General features: G+C 47.3%; 1 protein-coding gene across 1 annotated transcript; it reads left to right on the top strand.

The window, feature by feature from the left end:
* Positions 1-10,090: 10,090 nt before the first annotated feature.
* On the top strand, positions 10,091-11,861 carry LOC309586687 (vitelline membrane outer layer protein 1-like; the record flags this gene model as incomplete). Its single annotated transcript, XM_082303979.1, has 3 exons — positions 10,091-10,306; positions 10,908-11,011; positions 11,567-11,861. The coding sequence occupies 3 exons, from the start codon at positions 10,091-10,093 to the stop codon at positions 11,859-11,861; spliced, it is 615 nt and encodes a 204-aa protein (XP_082160105.1).
* Between the last annotated feature and the right edge of the window lie 6,692 nt (positions 11,862-18,553).

Raw genomic sequence — 18,553 nt, forward strand, 5'->3', positions numbered from 1 at the left:
TGCAGCACATGCTGTAATGTATATATGACCCTGGTTACTTACTTACATTCTCCATCAACAGTTTGTGTAAACAGTTAGATCCCAGCTGGCCAACTGCCTTTGTTCATATTCTCATTTTTTTTCCCAATTTTACCCTGCAAATACAAAGAAAATAAACACATTGTAATGATGCTTTTGGCAGCAGCCTTCACCCATTTCCTGGTGTGAAGGTCCTGTAAACGCCTGTCACTTGCCATTTCACACTCCCCTCTTTGTGGCACCGACAGAGGCTTTGCTCCCTGGGAACACAGCAGTGCCAGGGCCAAGGCAAGCAGCCAAGCCAAGGCCCCAGGGAAAGCTGTCCCCAATGAGCTTACAGACAAATATGACATGATCATGCGTGGCTGAGAGGGAGAACTGGCATCTTCCTCCCACCTCAGTCCATTTGCTCACACCTCCAGCAACCGATGCTTCAGCAAAGACCCTCTTGCTGCAGCGTCCCTGTGGTGAGCACTGACAGCCGATGAGGTCCGTGAGCAGAGCTGTGTTCATGATAGCTACACCACTCCCCACGAGGCTCTTCTCTCATGCTGTTCCCACCAGGGTCCCCATCGGCCCCAGGTACAGCTACGTGCTCAATGAGTCTCCAAAGGAGAAAGCAGCTCCTGGGGGCTCTGCCCCTGCTCACTAGCTGAAGGTCAGGGCAGGGTCCTTGTTTTGAACCACTTGACTTGCACAAAAAACCATTTAGTTAGAGAAAACAGGGCTGGAAAGATGTTCAGGAGGTCTTCTAGTGCATTCCTGCTCCAAAGCAATCATTGCACGCTAATTGCTCCTGCTGCACATCTGCTCAAAGTTTGCCAAAAAAATCCTTCAGTGATGGAGATCTCACAACCTCCCTAGGCATAACTATTGTTCTCAAGTGCACCCCAGGGTCCAATCTCAGCCGGCTGCAATGCTCATCCATTACTCTTTGTCTCAGCCCTTTCTCTTTGCAGCAGTATTTTGCACTGTCGCAGGCTCTTACCCTGCCCCACCGCAGTGGCCATGAGCTGTTCGTAATGCAGGGTGTGGAGACTTGCTGATGCTCTCATTCCCTACAGACCCCAGGAGACAGCACTCCTACTGTAACCTCTGTTCTTGGGCCCTGAAGCAGTGCCTACCTCCCCAACGTACTCTTTACGTCTCCCCCTTGAACAGGGATTCCTGTACAACCACCAGACCCCCCACCACGCTGATTCTCCTTGCAGCCCACCTTGGCCCCTTACAGCTGCCGCCCAGCCTGGCTCTGCGTGGCACAAAGGCAGCCAGATGAGGAAGGAGAGGAAAACCTGGGGTAGATGTTCTCCCCTGTGCTCCCTGCGTTGCCCTCCCCACATCCTCCCACAGCGGCACTAGCTGCAGAGCCCTAACTGAACTGCTCTTCCCATGACTCCCTTTCCCCAGTCCTCCCGCCTCTCAATTATACAGTCCCGGTTCTCACGCTCGTTCCTCTCAGGTCATGTTTTCCAGACCACTGACAATTTTTGTTGCGTTCCATTGGACTCTGTCCAACTGGGCCACATCCTTCTGGAAGTTCAGTGCCCTGAGCTGAGCAGAGCATCCCCGCCGGGGGCTCACACACGCTGAGAAGAAAAATCACTCCATTTGTCTTGCAGGCTGTAATTTAGTTCATATATCTCGGCATGGAGACGACCTGACGCCGCTGACTCATGCTTTGCCTTTGATCCGTTATGACCCCCAGACCCTTCTCTGCAGAGTGATGTTAATGCAGGCATTTTTCCTCATGCGGCTGCTTATTTCTCTGTAAGGTGGGAGCTCGCGCTTGTCCCTGCAGAACTGCAACCTATTTTTCTCAAACTATTTCTCCAATTTGACAAAACCATTTGTCAAGCTCAAGCTGTGTCCTCCAAAGTACTTTCAGCCTATTCCAGCTTGCTGTGGTCTGCAAAGTTAATAAGCTTATTATTTATTTTATAGGCAACCATTAATAATGACTTGGCCTGGCATTTCCCTGCTACTGACTCTCTCTCCAGAAGCCACCTTGTTCATTCTTCATGAAGCTTTTCTGTGGAAATTTGATTTGGTGAGGGCAAGAGGATTCATGATGAGAACAGAACACAAAAGGCCTGATAAGAAACAAGGCAAAGCAAGAGATATGAGGAAACAAAAGTAAACTCAGGTTTTTACCTGTTTCCCATCTGAGGACAAAAAAAAAAAAAAAAAAAAACACAACACACATGATGCTTCATCTTAGCAGTCCTAGCCAGTAGCAAGTCAGAAATGTCTGTCTTTATGCCACAGGCATGTCACTATATCCCAGCATGTCACAGAGAGAGAGGAGCTGAAAGATGGAAGAGGTTGGTGCGCGCAGTGGCTGGAGCAGAGATTATCAGGGAACCTGGGGGAGCCCACAGGAGGGGATACTGCTGACGCTGGGGGTCAGTAGGAAATAGCCAGCAGTCCCGCAAATGGGACTGTGAAAAGAGAAAAGCTCCCTGGCCGCACCTTTGCTTGGCCAACTGAGGACTTAGTTTACATTCAGTCTAACAACCACTTCTATCAATGAACTTCAAGGATTTGCCCAACTGTCCCAGCTCATTCTCAGCAAACATGGCCAGTATTCCTGTTGTGCTGTTGTACTGAGCAGTGGCTCTCCTCACCCTGACAGCTGCTCTCAGAGGACACAGGAGAAGACAGCAGCGGTGGTTATAAAGATTGGCTCACACTATGTTGCTGGAGTATAAATTCCCCCATTTCCAAAGCTGGGAGTTACCCAGCGACTGCTCTTTCAGTAGGCTCAAGATGAACGGTTGTCATGCAACCCTGCTGCAGCTGCCCTCTCCCTGCCTGCTCTGGTCCTGCCATGCTCAGGTCAAAGGAGCTCCAAGCAGCTCTGCCCTTGCTGTGCCCATGGAGGCTCCTGGGGTAAGGAAAGGATTATGCATTTTTCCTCCTGTGGCTATACCAAGGGATTTGCATTGACAATAGAAAACCTCTCCTTTTCCATGGGGCCTTCTGCCCTTGTACTTTCAATATCCAATTCCAATCTCACAAAGAGAATTCCTTGGTGCTTGAGGTTTCTCCATTTTTCAGGGTTTCGTTGGTTTTTTTTTTTCTTCCCCTTAGTTTGCAATCAGCAAACAGGCCTTTGGTGTGTGTTAGCTTAAAGAATACCTGAAACTCAGATTTGAAACTGGAGGGATGTTCTTAAAGAGGAATTTAGAGACTTTGCAGATAACACTTTAAATGTCCAAAGTTCCCAGACAACACAGAAAATATCAGAAGGAATTGCAAAGGAAGAGCTCAAAAGGATAAATCTGTGTGGCTTAGGAAAGAGAAGGGATGAGATAGCGTCTGGAAATTGATGAAAGTAGAGAAATGACTGTGTTAAACTGGAAGGAAGAGCATAAATCAGGAAGGAAATGTGTTCAGAATTAACTCAGAGGACAAGTCTAGAGAAGAGTTTTGCTATCACAGTTATGTCAGTAACACTGCGATATATCTAGTTTTATACCAGTTCAGTCCCAGAAAACATCTCAGCAGACGCAGCTTTTTCACAGAACCTGAGCACCCTGCTCAAAGGAGGGCCAATTTCAAAAAAAGATCAAGTTACTCAGGGTCATATCCAGTCAGATTTTGAAGTTTTTTTTCCCAGGAAAAGGTCTCTTGTCAAATTTGTTTATTTTCACTCTTCAAAGTGAACAAGAGCTGGCAGCAACACATCATGCCGGGATAGCTATGGCTTTGCTTGGTATGAAATACCAGCAAAATTCTGCTAGTGATAAAGTCCCCAGAGCTCACCACCTGCCAGGAATTTCTTAGCAGATTTCATACAGGAAGAGATGTACTTAATTCTCAGTTAATTTCAATTCACTTTGGTGCTCTCCCCTCTTTTCAGATCTTCAGAAAACCCTCCCCACAAGCCCTCCATGGGTGCTATGGGGCAGAATCAGCCCCCTCACTCCCCACCCCAGCTGCAGCCAGGGTTTCTGCTCATTGATCTGGTGGTAACAAGTTGGGCAATAGGCAAGCAAGTCCCTGGGAAAGGCTGCTGACCTGCCTTCCAGCTTCCTTGGGCAACACCTGTAAGTAAGTTGTGTTATGATGTTCCTCAGCAGCATTTTATGTCTTAAAACAGTTCTGAGTAATCTAATAAAAAGTAGTAGAGACTGTTGTTGGCATGGGGTATGTTCACAGCTGCAGGACACCCATCCCTCTCCATTTGCCATCTCAGGGCTGAGGTGATGCTGCAGGTCTCTGTCACCAGGTCCTCAGGAGTGCTCAGGGTAGCTCCTGGCTCTCTTTTCCCCTTGCTCACAGAAAGACCATGGACATGGACCCTGCAGGGGGTCCGTCTCCATTCTTCCTGCCAAAAGGCAGTCTGCAAAGAAAACCCTAGAGCTTGCACGCTGACCGACAGCAGGAGCAGTCTAAAGGTTATGGCACTGGAAGTCCAGGACCAGGGCACACAACTTATTAACAAGGACTTGAGGAAGGGTAAAAGGAAATAGGCATTGTTAAACTGTAAGGTAAGGGAGGCTGCGGGAAACAGTGAAAGCTAAAGTTGTGGCCAAACGGAAAGACTAGAAGTAACATATCTGGTGGGAGATTGCATGTAAAAACACAGTAGACAAAAAGCACTTTGAGGAACAAATGGCAAAGGGAATTAACACTAATAATGTTTCTTCACATTAAAGATTCAGGAGTCTGCCAGAAAACCTGTAGGACCAGCTGACGCTATAAAAGAAGATCACAGCAGATATGGCCATTTTTAAATCATTTATTTGCATCAATGCTCATAGTGGAAGAAACTTTGTGTTCAGATGGTTCCAACCACTCTTGGGAGGTAGGGATCTTAGGAAAGATTACATAGAAACTAAAATTACGTTAAAATAGAGATGAAAAATATTCACAGAGTGAATAGCATTGAATAACTGGAACTGATAATAAGTACTCAAGAAGTCTAAGATGTCTCTAAACTGGAAGAGCTAAGGTCGTAGCAGTGATGGATAGCATGTCATTTAAAATTACGGGAAGGTTAAACAGGGGCAAACATGAGGTCAGTTTTAAAAAATTGTTTCAAGGGTGATCTGAGTAACTACAGACCTCTTATTCCAGCTTATATACTACAGTGGAGTCTGCCAGTGTGTACTGGATTTATGTGGCAAGGTCTTTGTAGTGGGGGACTGCAGGGGCGGCTTCTGTGAAAAGACATCAGGAGCTGCCCCCATGTCAGACAGAGATAGTGCCAGCCAGCTCCAAGATGGACCCACGCTGCCCAAAAGGAGACCATCAGTGATGCTGGTGGCACCTCTGTGATAACATATTTAAGAAAGGGTAGAAATGCTGCACAGCAGCTGGGAGAGAGGAATGAGAATACGTGAGAGAAAGACACCAAGATCAGTGGGGGGAGGAGGAGGAGCTCCAGGCACTGGAGCAGAGATTCCCCTGCAGCCTGTGGTGAAGACCGTGGTGAGGCAGGCTGTCCCCCTGCAGCCCATGGAAGTCAACGGTGGAGAAGATCTCCACCTGCAGCCCATGGAGGACCCCATGCCGGAGCAGGTGGATGTGCCCTGAAGGAAGCTGCAGGCTGTGGAGAGCCCGCGCTGGAGCAGGCTCCTTGCAGGAACTGCGGCCTATGGAGAGGAGCCCACTCTGCAGCAGGTTTTCTGTCAGGACCTATGATCCCATAAGGGACCCACACTGGAGCAGTCCATTCCTGAAGGACTGCACCCCATGGAAAGGACCCACGCTGGAGCAGTTTGTGAAGAGCTGTAGCCCGTGGGAAGGACCCACGTTGGAGAAGTTTGTGGAGGACTGTCTCCCGTGGGAGGGACCCCACGCTGGATCAGAGAAAGAGCATGAGGAGGAAGGAGTGACAGAGACAAAGTGTTATGAGCTGACCACAGCCCACATTCCCTGTCTCCCTGTGCCACTCAGGGGGAGGAGGTAAAGAGTCAGGAGTGAAGTTGAGCCTGGGAAGAAGAGAGGGGTTGGGGGAAGGTGGTTTTAGTTTTGTTCTTATTTCTCATTATCCTACTCTGTTATTAATTGGCAATAAATTAAATTAACCTTCCCCAAGTCAAATCTGTTTTGCCCCTGACAGTAACTGGTGAGTGATCTCCCTGTCCTTATCTTGACCTATGAGCTTTTCATCTTGTTTTCTCCCCCTGTCCTGCTGAGGAGGGGAAAGAGAGAGCGGCTGGATGGGCACCTGGCAGCCAGCCAAGGCTAACCCAGCACACAGTGTGATAAGCTTGCTATCTATTTCACACACGACTTTTAATGACTGCAACCACTGCCAACATTTCCCTGTTACAGATTCTCTCCAGAAACAACCTGCCCTGTCCTCATGAAGATTCTCCATAGAAATTGGATTCAGCTGAGACAAAAATATCTGTGAGAAATTATTATAATGAAATATGAAAGACATAACCATAGGAAAAGAAAAAGTAGAGTGAAAAATAAGGTGGACCCCAGTTTCTTATTACCAAGCCAAAAAAAAAAAACCACATACATCTTCTGGCTTGGTAAGCAGAAGCAATACGGGATGCCCTATGGAGTCTCCAGTGGCATTAGACACCTACCCTCGGGCAGCTGAATGAGCTGCATAAAGGCTGTTCAGTGGATTCATTTTCTAGACTTCACCAAGCGTGTGCATCCCCACTGACTGTAGCAGCAGCTCAGACACAAAGGTCACAGGTGGACGCTTGTATAGACAAATAAATGGGGGTGTCACAACTTAGATGAACCTGAACCACAGCTCTGGTGGCCTCACTAGACAATAGAAAAGAGCAAGAAGCAGCAGAAATGAGAAAGAAACCGTGAAGGCAAGTAGTGCTGTCCCTTATCCAGCTGGGAATGTGCCTGTGTATCTGGTCTAGGTGCAGGAACAGTCTCGGCCAGTGCCTGTCCCCTGGCCCTCAAAGAACACCATTAGTAGCACAGAAAGTTTTGAGCCTCTGCATCTGTTTTCAAACTGGCATGACAGCAGCAGGAATGCTACATGCTTCAAAGGCTAACTGGCCCCTTGGCAGCGCCGAAGAAACTAGGTCTTTTATCCAAAAACTATTTTTAGTTTCCAGATGTGGGAACAATTTAACTAGCTTTATCTCCGATGACATTACAAAGGCCATTGCAAGAATGCTTTGTCCACATACAACTTAAAGTAACTTTTTCTCACCATCATCTAAGAAGATTTATGTTGCTAGAGAAGAAGGCCAACTGAGAACACAGCTCCTGTGCCTTCCCTGGAGAGCCCCACCGTCTTGTAAATGGGCAATAAATAACAAAATACCTTCTGGCCCACAGAAAGTGGGATTCACCTAACCTACACTTAGGCACCTATGGTGTAAATATATGTATGCAATGTCAAGAAGGCTACTGCAAGCACTTCGCTCTTTTATCTTGATATTTTGGCTCTGTGAGTACCTTTTCCTATTCTGCTGATATCTGATTATTTTGAGCACCTGCACTGTTTTTAAAGATTTTTATTTCATTGTAACTCCCGATTCTTTTTTATCATAGGGAGGAGGACTTAAGTTGTCCAAAAAATGAGATAGTTCTTTTTGGTTTATTTATTTGCAAAAACACAGAACAGGTCTTTGTTCTACACTGACCATCATGTCTTCGCTTCTGTTGCTGAGTCTAATGCTATCCTGACTTCCAGTAATTCGACTAAAAGAAAAAAAGATATGGCACATAACATGACCCTCCAACTAGCTGCCAAAGCTAACCAGCAAAGAAGTTGCCAGACTCACTGAGAAGTTCAAACTCCACCTTTCAAATCTAATGTAATGAAAAATCCACCCATCCTGTGCTTGCAAGCTGGTACTTTCTGTGCCTGACTGGAGGACTGCAGGTTAACAGAAGAGAAAAAGAAGTAGAGAGAGTGAAGAGAAAGAGCTTCTCCAGATGAGAAAATGTTCATTAGCAGGGATGTTGGAGACACCACTGGATACTCAGGGAAGTTGAGTGTATGAGCAGATTTATTCAAAATTACGCATTAGCCCTGCACCCCAGCAGCATAAATTCAACTGCTGATACTGATCCTAGCATTTTCATTCCAGTCCATGCCTTACTCCTAGAGCTGGGAAGGTTTCCTGGGGGGGAAGTGTCTTTGACTCAAGAAGGAGGTTCATCACTCTGGAAGGGTTAAAAATTAATGAGAGACAAGAGAGGGAAACATAAAGCTGAGATTAGTTCCTTGTTTGTTTTCTAGCTCCCCACTCTGAAGTTATAGAAACGCATACCGTGTCTGCTTTCTCCCACAGGCAGAGTTAATGACTTGTGTGAATTGTTTTCACTGCTTCCTGCTGCAATATCACAGAACTACTGACCCAGTGCCACTGCCTCTGGCTGCCTCCTCCCCAGGCAGCCAAAAGGGAGCAACAAAAAAATCAGCAAAGATGCTGAGCGGGGTCTTTTCCCAGCCAAGATCCCCCTTCTCCTACCTGCAGTGGCAGGACCATTGGGGCTGGAGGTCAGACTGATCGACAGAGGGAAACAGCAAGAGTTGTGTGAAAGTGGAAGACAAAGAAAACAGACCCTGTCAATAAAAAGGACTCAAATTGAGCAAGATTCAGCTCTGTGGATATGACTACAAACTGCAAAACACCTCTACATTTTTGGTGTCAGCCAGTTCAGGGCCTCCTCCCCCACCTAGGTCCTCTTCAATGCTTCTCCTTAAGAGCCTTTTTCTGCTCTAGGTGCCTCTGCCACTGCTCCACCCTAAAGCCATAACTTTCCACATAGCCTGAAAACCTCACCATGCAGCCAGCATGGTTAATGAAGAGGGTTAATCATATCATTTATTCACAGCTCTTTACTGGATATGGTACCTGGCAATGGCCCATTGCTCTTGCTTTGGTTGCTGCCACTCGTATAAGGAAATCTAGTCAACACCTCAAGTTTAGAAAGTCCTGTCTCACCAGGAGTGGCAAAGTATCCATGAGCTATTCATCCTTGAGACCAGGACCCTGACCACACAGCCCTTCATCCCTCTTGTCTTCTTTCTGCTGGGTTCCTGCTGCCTATGAGATACAAAGACACAAAAAGACATCGTTGTCCTCATGATCTCCCATGGGGTGCTGTGAGTAACTGAGGATCTTTACAATTTTACCCAAGGGGGAGCATCAGAGGATTCCCAGGGGGCATCATCACTGACTCTTCAATAAGACTGGGAGCAGCTTATCCTTCTACTCTGCAGCTGCTCACAGGATACCCATGAATATTGCTATCTGCAGAGGTAAGACACCTCTAGCTAGTCCCTCTGGAGGAACAAGGCATGCAACAGAAACTCACCTCTGAGAGTGGAACAATAGCAAAACAGGTCTGCTTCTGTTAGAAACTCTCACGCTCTCTGTATGCTGACACATCCTAAAGATACACCTGAGCAGCTGGAGCTGTGTCCGCACAAGGAGGATGGAGTCCATGGGATGATGTGACTGCATACAGTTTTCCTCCTGTTCTCCTGTGCCAAATACAAGAAAGACATGAATAAACTGGAGTTCAGCAAAGGCCACATGAGATGGTCAGCAGCTGGAGCACTTGCCCCATGAGGAGGGTTTCCACCCTTTACATAGTCACCTAGATTTAATGCATGTTCCAGAGCAAAATGCAATGGCTTCCAGTGCAGGCACTTTCCTCAACCTCAGTGAGACAGTGAGGAGAGAATGAAAGTGAGAGAGAGGAAACTAGTGAGGACTTCCCTGGGGCAAAAGACCCTGAGACCCCTCCACCTCCGTTTTGCCTCAAGCCCTTCAGAGGTTTCTTCCCCTCCCAGTCCACCACTCCTCCTCCCACCTCGCTCTCTCCAACACCTTCCTCACAGCATTGCCAGGACCCTCCTCAAAACCACAACACCTCCTCAGAGAGTGGTCCCAGCTCTGCCCCCTTCCCTTCACTCACATCCACAAGTTTTCACAGCCCTGCAAGCCCCCTGGCCAGCATGCACCCATAACACCCCTTCTGCCTGGCAAGGGTGGCCCCACCACTGAGGGACAGGCAGTCAACAGGAGCAGTACATAGCAACAACCAGCACTCCCTGCGGGGTTTGTTGACACTCCCCAAGGACTCCCACCCATTCTCCTGGCTCATAAATTCCCCCATGCCATCACCTCCATGCAGTGAGGCGCCGAGCAGGTCCCCCGCGATGCAGCTGCTCATCCCAGCCATTCTCTGCCTGCTGTGCTCCTGCTGCCTCCAGGGCATGGAGGCACGGGAATATGAGTCCCTCCTCATGGTGCCCAACGGAGGCCCCTGGGGCTCTTGGGGGCCCAAACAATTTTGCCCCAGTGGCTACGCTAAGGGTTTTGAACTGAAGGTAAGGTTTCATTCCTTCTTTGGGGTGTGAAAAAAATCCTGCTGTGAAATGATGTTATCTTGTTCTGGTCTCAGCAGGGCTGGCCACAACACTTTGTCCCATTGCAGCAGTTTGTATTGTATCTGCATCGCTCATGCAGGCTTATCAGCGAGAAATCTCTAGTGCAGAGTAGTTCTTCCAGGCTCTCTGCCAGTGAGCGATTTCTTAGCTGAGGAGTTCATCAGGTAAGAAAAGACCTGGGGTCTGTACGGCAGAGCCCATTCCCAAGGGGCTGAGACAACTCCCACCTGCCAGCACTCCAGCTCTGGCTGTCACAGCACACGGCAAGAGGGTGGGCATGACCCGGGGCAGCAGCCACCAAGCGTTCCTGTATCCAGAGCCTCTGCTCCGCAGTTTGGAGAAAAGGCAGAGGTGGGCAACACCAAAAAGGACTCCCCGTGAAATGCCATGGAGCTGCCTCACAGCCCTGCTCAGCAGCACTACCTGTGTCTCGCTCTGTCCCCAGAGCCTCCTACCACCCCTCATCATGAGGGCTCACCTCATCTCTTCTTTTAAATGGGGGAGGGTGCTGACCACTCCTGTTTTCATCCCCTCTTCTAAGGTGGAGCCCTACCAGGGATTATGGCTGTTCGGCGACGATACGGCTCTGAACGGCATCCGTTTGCTCTGCACAGATGGCACAGTCATCGAGTCCTCCGTGGGGTGGTGAGTAGTCTTCAGTTTCTCATCTTCCTTTGGGGCAGCAGCTTCTGGGGAGCACGAAGGAAAACCAGTACAATGGTGTCTCCATAGGTGCCCACACCCCTTGTGAAGATGGCTCCCCATCGGGCTTGAGGAGGTGGCCGAGGTCCCCCTGGCCACAAAGTGTGAAGGTTTTAGGGTACAGATCTGGTCCCAGGGAAGGGAACAAAACAGAACAGGGTACTTTGAATGATGAAGGAGAGTTCAAAAATGCAGATCTTAAACACGTACTTTCTCCTTTTCCTCAAATGCTTACGTTGAAAAGGACATAGATATTAAGTAACAGGGACAAAGCAAGCAGCTGAAATTCCCAAGGGGTCCTGCAGCAACAGGGCAGCCCAGTGGCCAAGCACCTAGAGGGTGATGGGGAAGCAGAGTGAAACAGGTGCTCGTAGAAACCCACCATCCCTGTGTAGGTCCCCTGCCCCAGGACTACCAGGATCCCAGGCGAGCTGCAGTGTTGACTGCAGCACAGCAGAGGCTGAACACATTTTGGTGAGTTGTTTTCTTCTCTGCCAGGTGGGGAAACTGGACCAAGGCCCAGCTCTGCCCCAGCAACAAGCTGGTTTCCTTCTCGCTGCGTGTGGAAGAGAGGCAGCACCTGCTTGACGACACGGCAGCCAACAACGTGAGGTTCACCTGCTCAGACGGGACAAAGTTGGAGGGCTGGGGACTTTCGGGGGGTCACTTTGGCCCGTGGAGCAGTAGCTGCACCTCCGGGGCCATCTGTGGGCTCCAGACTAAACTGGAGGAACCCCAGGGAATCTGGGACGACACAGCTCTCAATGACATGATAGTCTTCTGCTGTGAATGAGCCTGACCACCCCCCTCCATGCCAGCATCTACAAAGTGGTTCACATTAAACCTTGAATCTGTCCTTGCACAAGGAGCAGTGTGCATTTTTCTCTGTCATGGTTTATCAAGGGTAGTGAAATCCTGTGGCTACAGCACCCAGGGGGTTTCCTCCTGTCCCCGTCCAGTAGATGAGAGGTTGCTGCAGCTCCTTGCTCCCAGGTCCAGCCTGCAGCAAGGCCGAGGACGGGTTACCAGGAGGTGCACATGTGTGCACACACACATGGCCAGCCACAGATGAACACAGAGAGCAGTGCCTTTACTGGCACCTGTGTAGGCTCAGACACACACAGCGCTCACACGCACGTGAACAGCACAGGCAGCAGGTACTGTTCCTCTTCGACTGATCAAGATTGATGTCCACTAGCAAAATGTGTACCCACACATGGAAAATGGGTCTCTCCAGCAGCTGGCATTAACTCCTCAGTCCACCCCAGAGCTGGCCTCAGGCCCCGGTTTCCCCAGGTGCCGGCACTGGCGCCCTCCAGCCTCTGGGGTTCGTGGTCCCGCTCCAGTTGCCAGCACTCGGCTCTCGCTGCTGCCCACCAGTCTGGCTTGGAGGCTGCTGGTGGTCTCTCACACGAGCTCAGAAGAGAGGGTGTGCCCACACAGAACATGGGTAGAAAGAATGTAAGAGTAATTAGTAGTAGTAGTAGTAAATAATTATTTACATCATTACATAAGAATATTTAGTAAAACTGTAGGATAGACTGTGGTGATCAGGTGCAGGCCCTGGTCAGACAAGCGTACTGACCAGCCAGCTGTTACCCAGGACCAGCCCCTTTTATCCCCTTTTCCCCCACACTGGTTCCCCTTGCAGAACCACCTTTAATCCTTCCCCTAAATATCCCATAATAAGTCTTGCACATTCCCACAACTCCCTTAAAACACCTCATAAGAAGTTGTAAAACATCCCCTAATGTTTTCCCCCTGCAGCCCCCCGAGTCCCATGCCCCTGTAGGTGCTCACCCTCGCTAGTCTGCAGGGCCTCCTGGGGAGGGGGTGGCCCCACTGACTCCTCAGTGGGGTTCACCGGGGGCCTGGGGCTGATTTCTCTCCTCCAGCAATCACAGGGAGCAGGTCTGGGGCTCTGTCAGCACTGCTGAGGTTACTGGTTGCTCCACCTCGTATTGCCATTCTGATCCTCGCTGGGTCTTTGTGTTCATTGTGTTTAGGCTTTATAACAAATTTATAACCGAACTAATTCCTGGGAGTGAGCACAGAGGATCCTCACACCTGTAGGTAAGGCGGGAGGCTGGACTGTAAGGGCTGGATAGTGAAGGAAGAGAAGAGGGATCATCTGCCCTGGCAGAAACCATGGTTTCAAAGGAGAGGGAGGGGAACGCTTCATCCTCTCTCCACTATAATGTTTAGGATGTGAAGGGATGACTACCATACATTCATTTATCCATTAATACGTTCAAATACACCATACAGCTCCTGGCCCCAGCTCTGTGCCTCTCCTTCCAGCCTGCTCAGCACAGCATCTCAACATGTCCAGGTGCCTGGTGCAAATGAGGCACCTTGAGGACTTTTGTTTCCAAGACTGCAGCAATGCACGTGCAGTGAAGTCAGAAACGGACCATCATATAGGTACCTTTCCTGAACCCACCACCACCTCCTTCAGCATCAAGACCTCCTGCTCAGCTCTCCTCTGGAGTTCATATTTTGTCCTGCTTTCTGGGGCTGTAGGCAACACCTCATCTGGGAGGACTCTAACCATGATAACAAGTATGGGACAGAGAGTAGCCACAAACCCACATCTCACAGGGTATTACGCAGGAACAAGTTGGTTGGAGAGTTGTATGATCCACATGTGCAGGAAGAACTCAAGGAGGAAAGGAACAAACAACAAGGATGAGGAGAGTCCCAGAGTGAATTGCAAAGATTTCAACAACAAGCCCTTTCCTCAGTACCAAGAGTAGAAAGAAGAGGCAGAAATCTGAGAAAGACATAGGAGGGAAGGAGAATATCCTTAACTCCATAAAGTTCATAGCCATTTCCCACACTCACATATTTGAAATTTGCTTGCTATGGTATTCTCTCTGATAAGTACTTCCTGCTTAGGAAGATTGTGAATGGTTCTCAGTAACACCTGTGAGCTGAGTGTTTCTGTGCACACACTGAATATCGGAACACACTGACACAGTTAATTCAGTGTTACTTTTGTTTAATCCCTGCTGGGAGTCCAGATGTTCCAGAGGTTTCCAAAGCATAAACTGTGCCATCATTTGCCCTTATGCATCCAAAGGGACTGCCTGCTACTTGGCATGCAGCCAGGAGAAGCCTCCCAACAGGTATATTTACAAGCATATTTAACCCTTTCTGCCAAGTCTTTGAAAACAAGGGTTTGAAACTCCAAGCAGTTATATTTTTATTGCCAATTTGGTTGGTTACCACATACTTACCTTATTCCATACCTATACTGGTAAGCCCCACAGAGCCATCTATTATCTCAAGAGAGCACCAGATCTAAAATCAAAAGCGAATCACTGAGCACATGAGCTGGCAGCAAGGTTACACATCCTCATGGGTGAGTATGCAATTTTAAGAGATAAAGGCACTCTTGAGGTAGCTCAATTTTCTGTTATGGGAATCTCTGTTTACAATTAGATATAGTAGGAAAATTCATAAGTCAGCTTTTCTCCTGGAAAAAAGGTTTCCCTAGGGCACTCTGAAATATACTGAGACAAAAAGATGGGATTCTTGTCATGAATGTCTGAAGAGGTTTTATATTACCTTTATATTATTATATCACTTTCATATTACTCATTCAGTTAAGTAAGTGAGTTGCTGAACACAGCCCTTTACATGGCATTAAACATGAAAGAGACTTTCTGTCTACACAGGTGGTTCCTGCAAGAGAGCTCGTCTTAGGAGTCATCTCGTGGTCTTCCTGCTCAGCTCTTAGCCCTCCCCATTATAACAAAAATGCTTGAATGGGCTGGATCCAAATGCAATGACAGGTCCTCTTGAATAATAAATATCCCAGTTTCTGGGCTGAGATCTAACAGTGAAATGCTGGAAGAGAAATCCATGTCCATTACTCCTTCAAATTCATTATTTGATTAATGTTGGATTTTGTACTGTGTATGCCACTACGCTACGACAGTGAACCCCGGGGCTTGCCACAGTCCACCACAAAGTGACAAGGCTCATGTCAAGTCCTCACTTTCCGTCCGTTCACAGCAGTTTGTGTCCCCTCTCATCTCAGGAAAACCTGAATGAAATACCAGATGGAAACCCAAGGCTTTTCAATAATAGTCCTGCTTCTTCTGCAGTTATTTACCTTGATGCAGCGCAAGGGCTGTTTGAGATGTTTAATCTTACATGCCTCACTTCATGCCTATTTTGCCATTAGGCACCTTTGAAGCAAAATAGCCAGCAACATCTACTCTTCCCCCATTTACTTTTACTGTTTCCCCATTTACCTCACAGAGCATGTATGGTGCTCAAAATTTTATGTGAAGATATTCACAGCAACACTTCTTCAAAATACGTAGGTTATGCACAACAATGACCGTTAATGAAGTAATGTCAGTTATTCACATATATCTGGTTTTGAGCATCTGGAGAATGGGGACTAGCTCTAAAATAAGACCTAGGGTTCACTTTGTAAACAGTTTGTTGTAGCTGTGGAGGGATGGTGGCCTTGTTCTACCCAAGCAACCAGCTTTCCTCCTCAGAAAGTCCTAGTTACTTGTCCAATACGGACTGATTCAGTCAGAAAAGAGCCAATGGAGTTACACTACAGTAAAGTGCAACAGGGGATATCCTCAAGCTAAAATCTTGGTTAAGGGAACAGGTAGTAAAGGCAATTGAATGATGTCATTTACACTCCAGTGAGTAAAGTACAAACCATGAAGGTCTCTACATAGCTTAGACATGCACCTAGTGGGAACATTTCCTTGGGTGTACTGGCATGTTGTCTACAGACAGCCATGATCTACCTCTGCTGTTGTGGTTAACAGGGCATTGAGCCTGCAGCCATAGCCGTCACTTCCCAGCAGTGTTACCAGTCCAGCACTATGCTCATCATAGCTATCCAGTACCCAGTCCAGAGCAGAGGCAGCACTGTCTTCACATCTGTTCCGAGCAAGTCTGCAAAGAGATAGACCTACTTTTGTCCTCAGCCTTCTCTCTCCAGGGCTCAGCACTGCTTTCCTACTGCTCCCACACTTTCTTTTACACCACATTTTTGTGCTGAATTTTCTACTTGATCCTCTTTCTGTGCTAGATGCAGGATAACGCCTGCTTTCTCTCAAACCTCTCTCCTCATTCGCAAAATGCCGGGGCCGTGTGGAGAACAAAAGCATTGCTGTGACAGCTGCTTAGAGTAGCATTCACATTTTATTATTTGCATCCGATAGGCCGTGCACTATCCGAGAAGCTCTGTCTCATTTTAACTGTCTATTCTGGTGACAGACCTAATACGTAAAAACCCCAGTAATGGACCAGGACCCCTGTGGCACTTGACACTGTGCAACCAAGGGCAAGGATGGTCCAAGCTCTAATCTTTGCTGCAATTTGAGCACACACATTGGCAGGCATCCTCTTCATGTGCTAATTGAGGTGACAGTGCACTTCTAAGAAGTCATAGGCCTGTCCCTCAGCTGTCACAACACCTAAGACACTCTTCCCGGAGTGAGAGAATAAATATGGGTAATAAAATAGAGCGGGATGGAAAACCCCTTGGAAATTTTCCTAGTGTTTCTCCTAGGAGTACTGAAGGAAGACACAACATTTTCTTCTTCCCCATTTTCTTTCCAAGGTTTGGTTCCCCCAGTGCATTAGAAGGCTTTGGACGTCGCTGACACGTGGTACAAGTGGTACAAGCCACTTCAAAGACTCTGAAACAAGTGGATTTAAAACTGCCTGTAGATCGTATGAGCTGAAATAATTAATACTAAAGATGGAAAAGAGCTGTCTTCAAAGCCTTGCAAAACGCTCATGTCAGACAGCATTAACTCACCTCTAGGCACTGGGTATTTCAAACAAACTACCTTCACGACAGCAGTCAGCCTCAAAACTGCCCCAGAAAGTTTCTTGTTTCCTCCTTAAAAGCAGCAAGTGTTGGATTCCAGTCTAAACTAGAAAATAAACTGCACTGGGAGGCATTGCAGCCTAGAAGCTCTCATGCTTATCAGCATTCTCATCCTGCACCCACCACATTCTCTTCAGAAAAAATACGTATAATACATCTCCAGAGCCGCAAAGTTTGAACTTGGCTCCACATCATTGAGCAAATGTTCGTAAAGTTCAGAACTCTTCCAAGCCAGCTTATTTCCTCTGAGAACATCTTTAATGAGGTACTTATTTATATTTTCCTTGAAGTAGAAATACTGTATCTGATATTATCTGTTATTTTTTATTTTAGTGGATTTGTTTTTGCTTCCACAAGTGTGCCTTTGACCTGTAATAAAATCCTTACTGAAGTAATGGCTAATTCTGAACAAGCAAGTAATTATTCCAGTAAATCCAAGAGAGGGTACAAACAGCTACGTCCCTCTGACCTCTCTGTGCCCCTTTTCAGAAATGAACATGTACTTTGAGCAACAGAACAAAATTTCTTGTGTTGTGGTTCTGCAGGGTCATAGCAGAGTGCTGCCCATGTCCACGTAACTAGAACGGAGGCTAACGAATTGCTAAAGCACATGTTTCCCATGGATAAAGCAGATGATAGAAATCATATTTAAGTGGGCTGAACAGTTTATTAAATAAGATTATAAAAGACACTTTGCCTTGTCAAGTGTCATTTCAAGACAAACTAATGTTATTTCTTACCTCAGGGAGTTAAAAAAGGGCTGTACTCTCTACTGATGCAAACCAGTACCGTCCCTCATTTCTTTTGGCCTGAATATTTTCTCCTTCTTTCTTTTTTATCATTTGACCTTTCACATCTTCTCTTTGATCTTTCTAACAAAAGCAGAGATCAGCCTCAGCCGTGACTTCAGATGATACATGCTTTCCAGCACTCATTGCTGTGTTTGAGGTTTCCTTGCTTTGCCCAGCTTCACCACAGTGTTTGCAGGGACATTTCCAGGGAGAGCAGCTGCCTTCCTTACACAGGTTTCCGAAGCTGATTTAGGAATAATCTGTCTCTTACTTATCTTTCAAATGCTGCTGACCCTAGGAAAGAAGAGTGGAGGGACATCACAACACCCATGCCAATTTGCCAATACCTGGAGCAGGTTTCTTTGTACATCTGTGAAGGAGCTGATCCCTTCCCAAGGTCTGGAGGTGGCCTTGCTGAAGGGGAAGAAAGGACACATTTCTAGGGAGGCTACCCACTCCCTGGCCTGCAGAGGAACCAGTCCCAGCACTGCTGCTCTTTACAACCACCTGGAGCTTTCATAACCATTTCAGTAACACTCTTTAACCAGGACATTTTAGCAAAGGTGGTTAGAGTTTTTCTGTCCAAGCTATGATGTCCACGCACCTGGTTTTGTTGGGGGAGGAGGGGGTTTCCTCTTCCTGTTTCAGGGGATAAGGATATCTTTTGAAAGCTTCCTAGTAGCAAGCTGCAATGGTGATACTGTTGGGGGAGAGTCTTAATAGAAGGAAAAAACATCACCTCTCATTACTCTTCTCTCTGACATGATTTTGAAGTATATTTAAAAAAAAAAAAAAGAAAGAAAAGTGATTGTATCAAGA

The sequence above is a fragment of the Platalea leucorodia genome (assembly GCF_965183815.1).
Source record: "Platalea leucorodia genome assembly, chromosome: 2".
Taxonomy (NCBI): Eukaryota; Metazoa; Chordata; class Aves; order Pelecaniformes; family Threskiornithidae; genus Platalea; species Platalea leucorodia.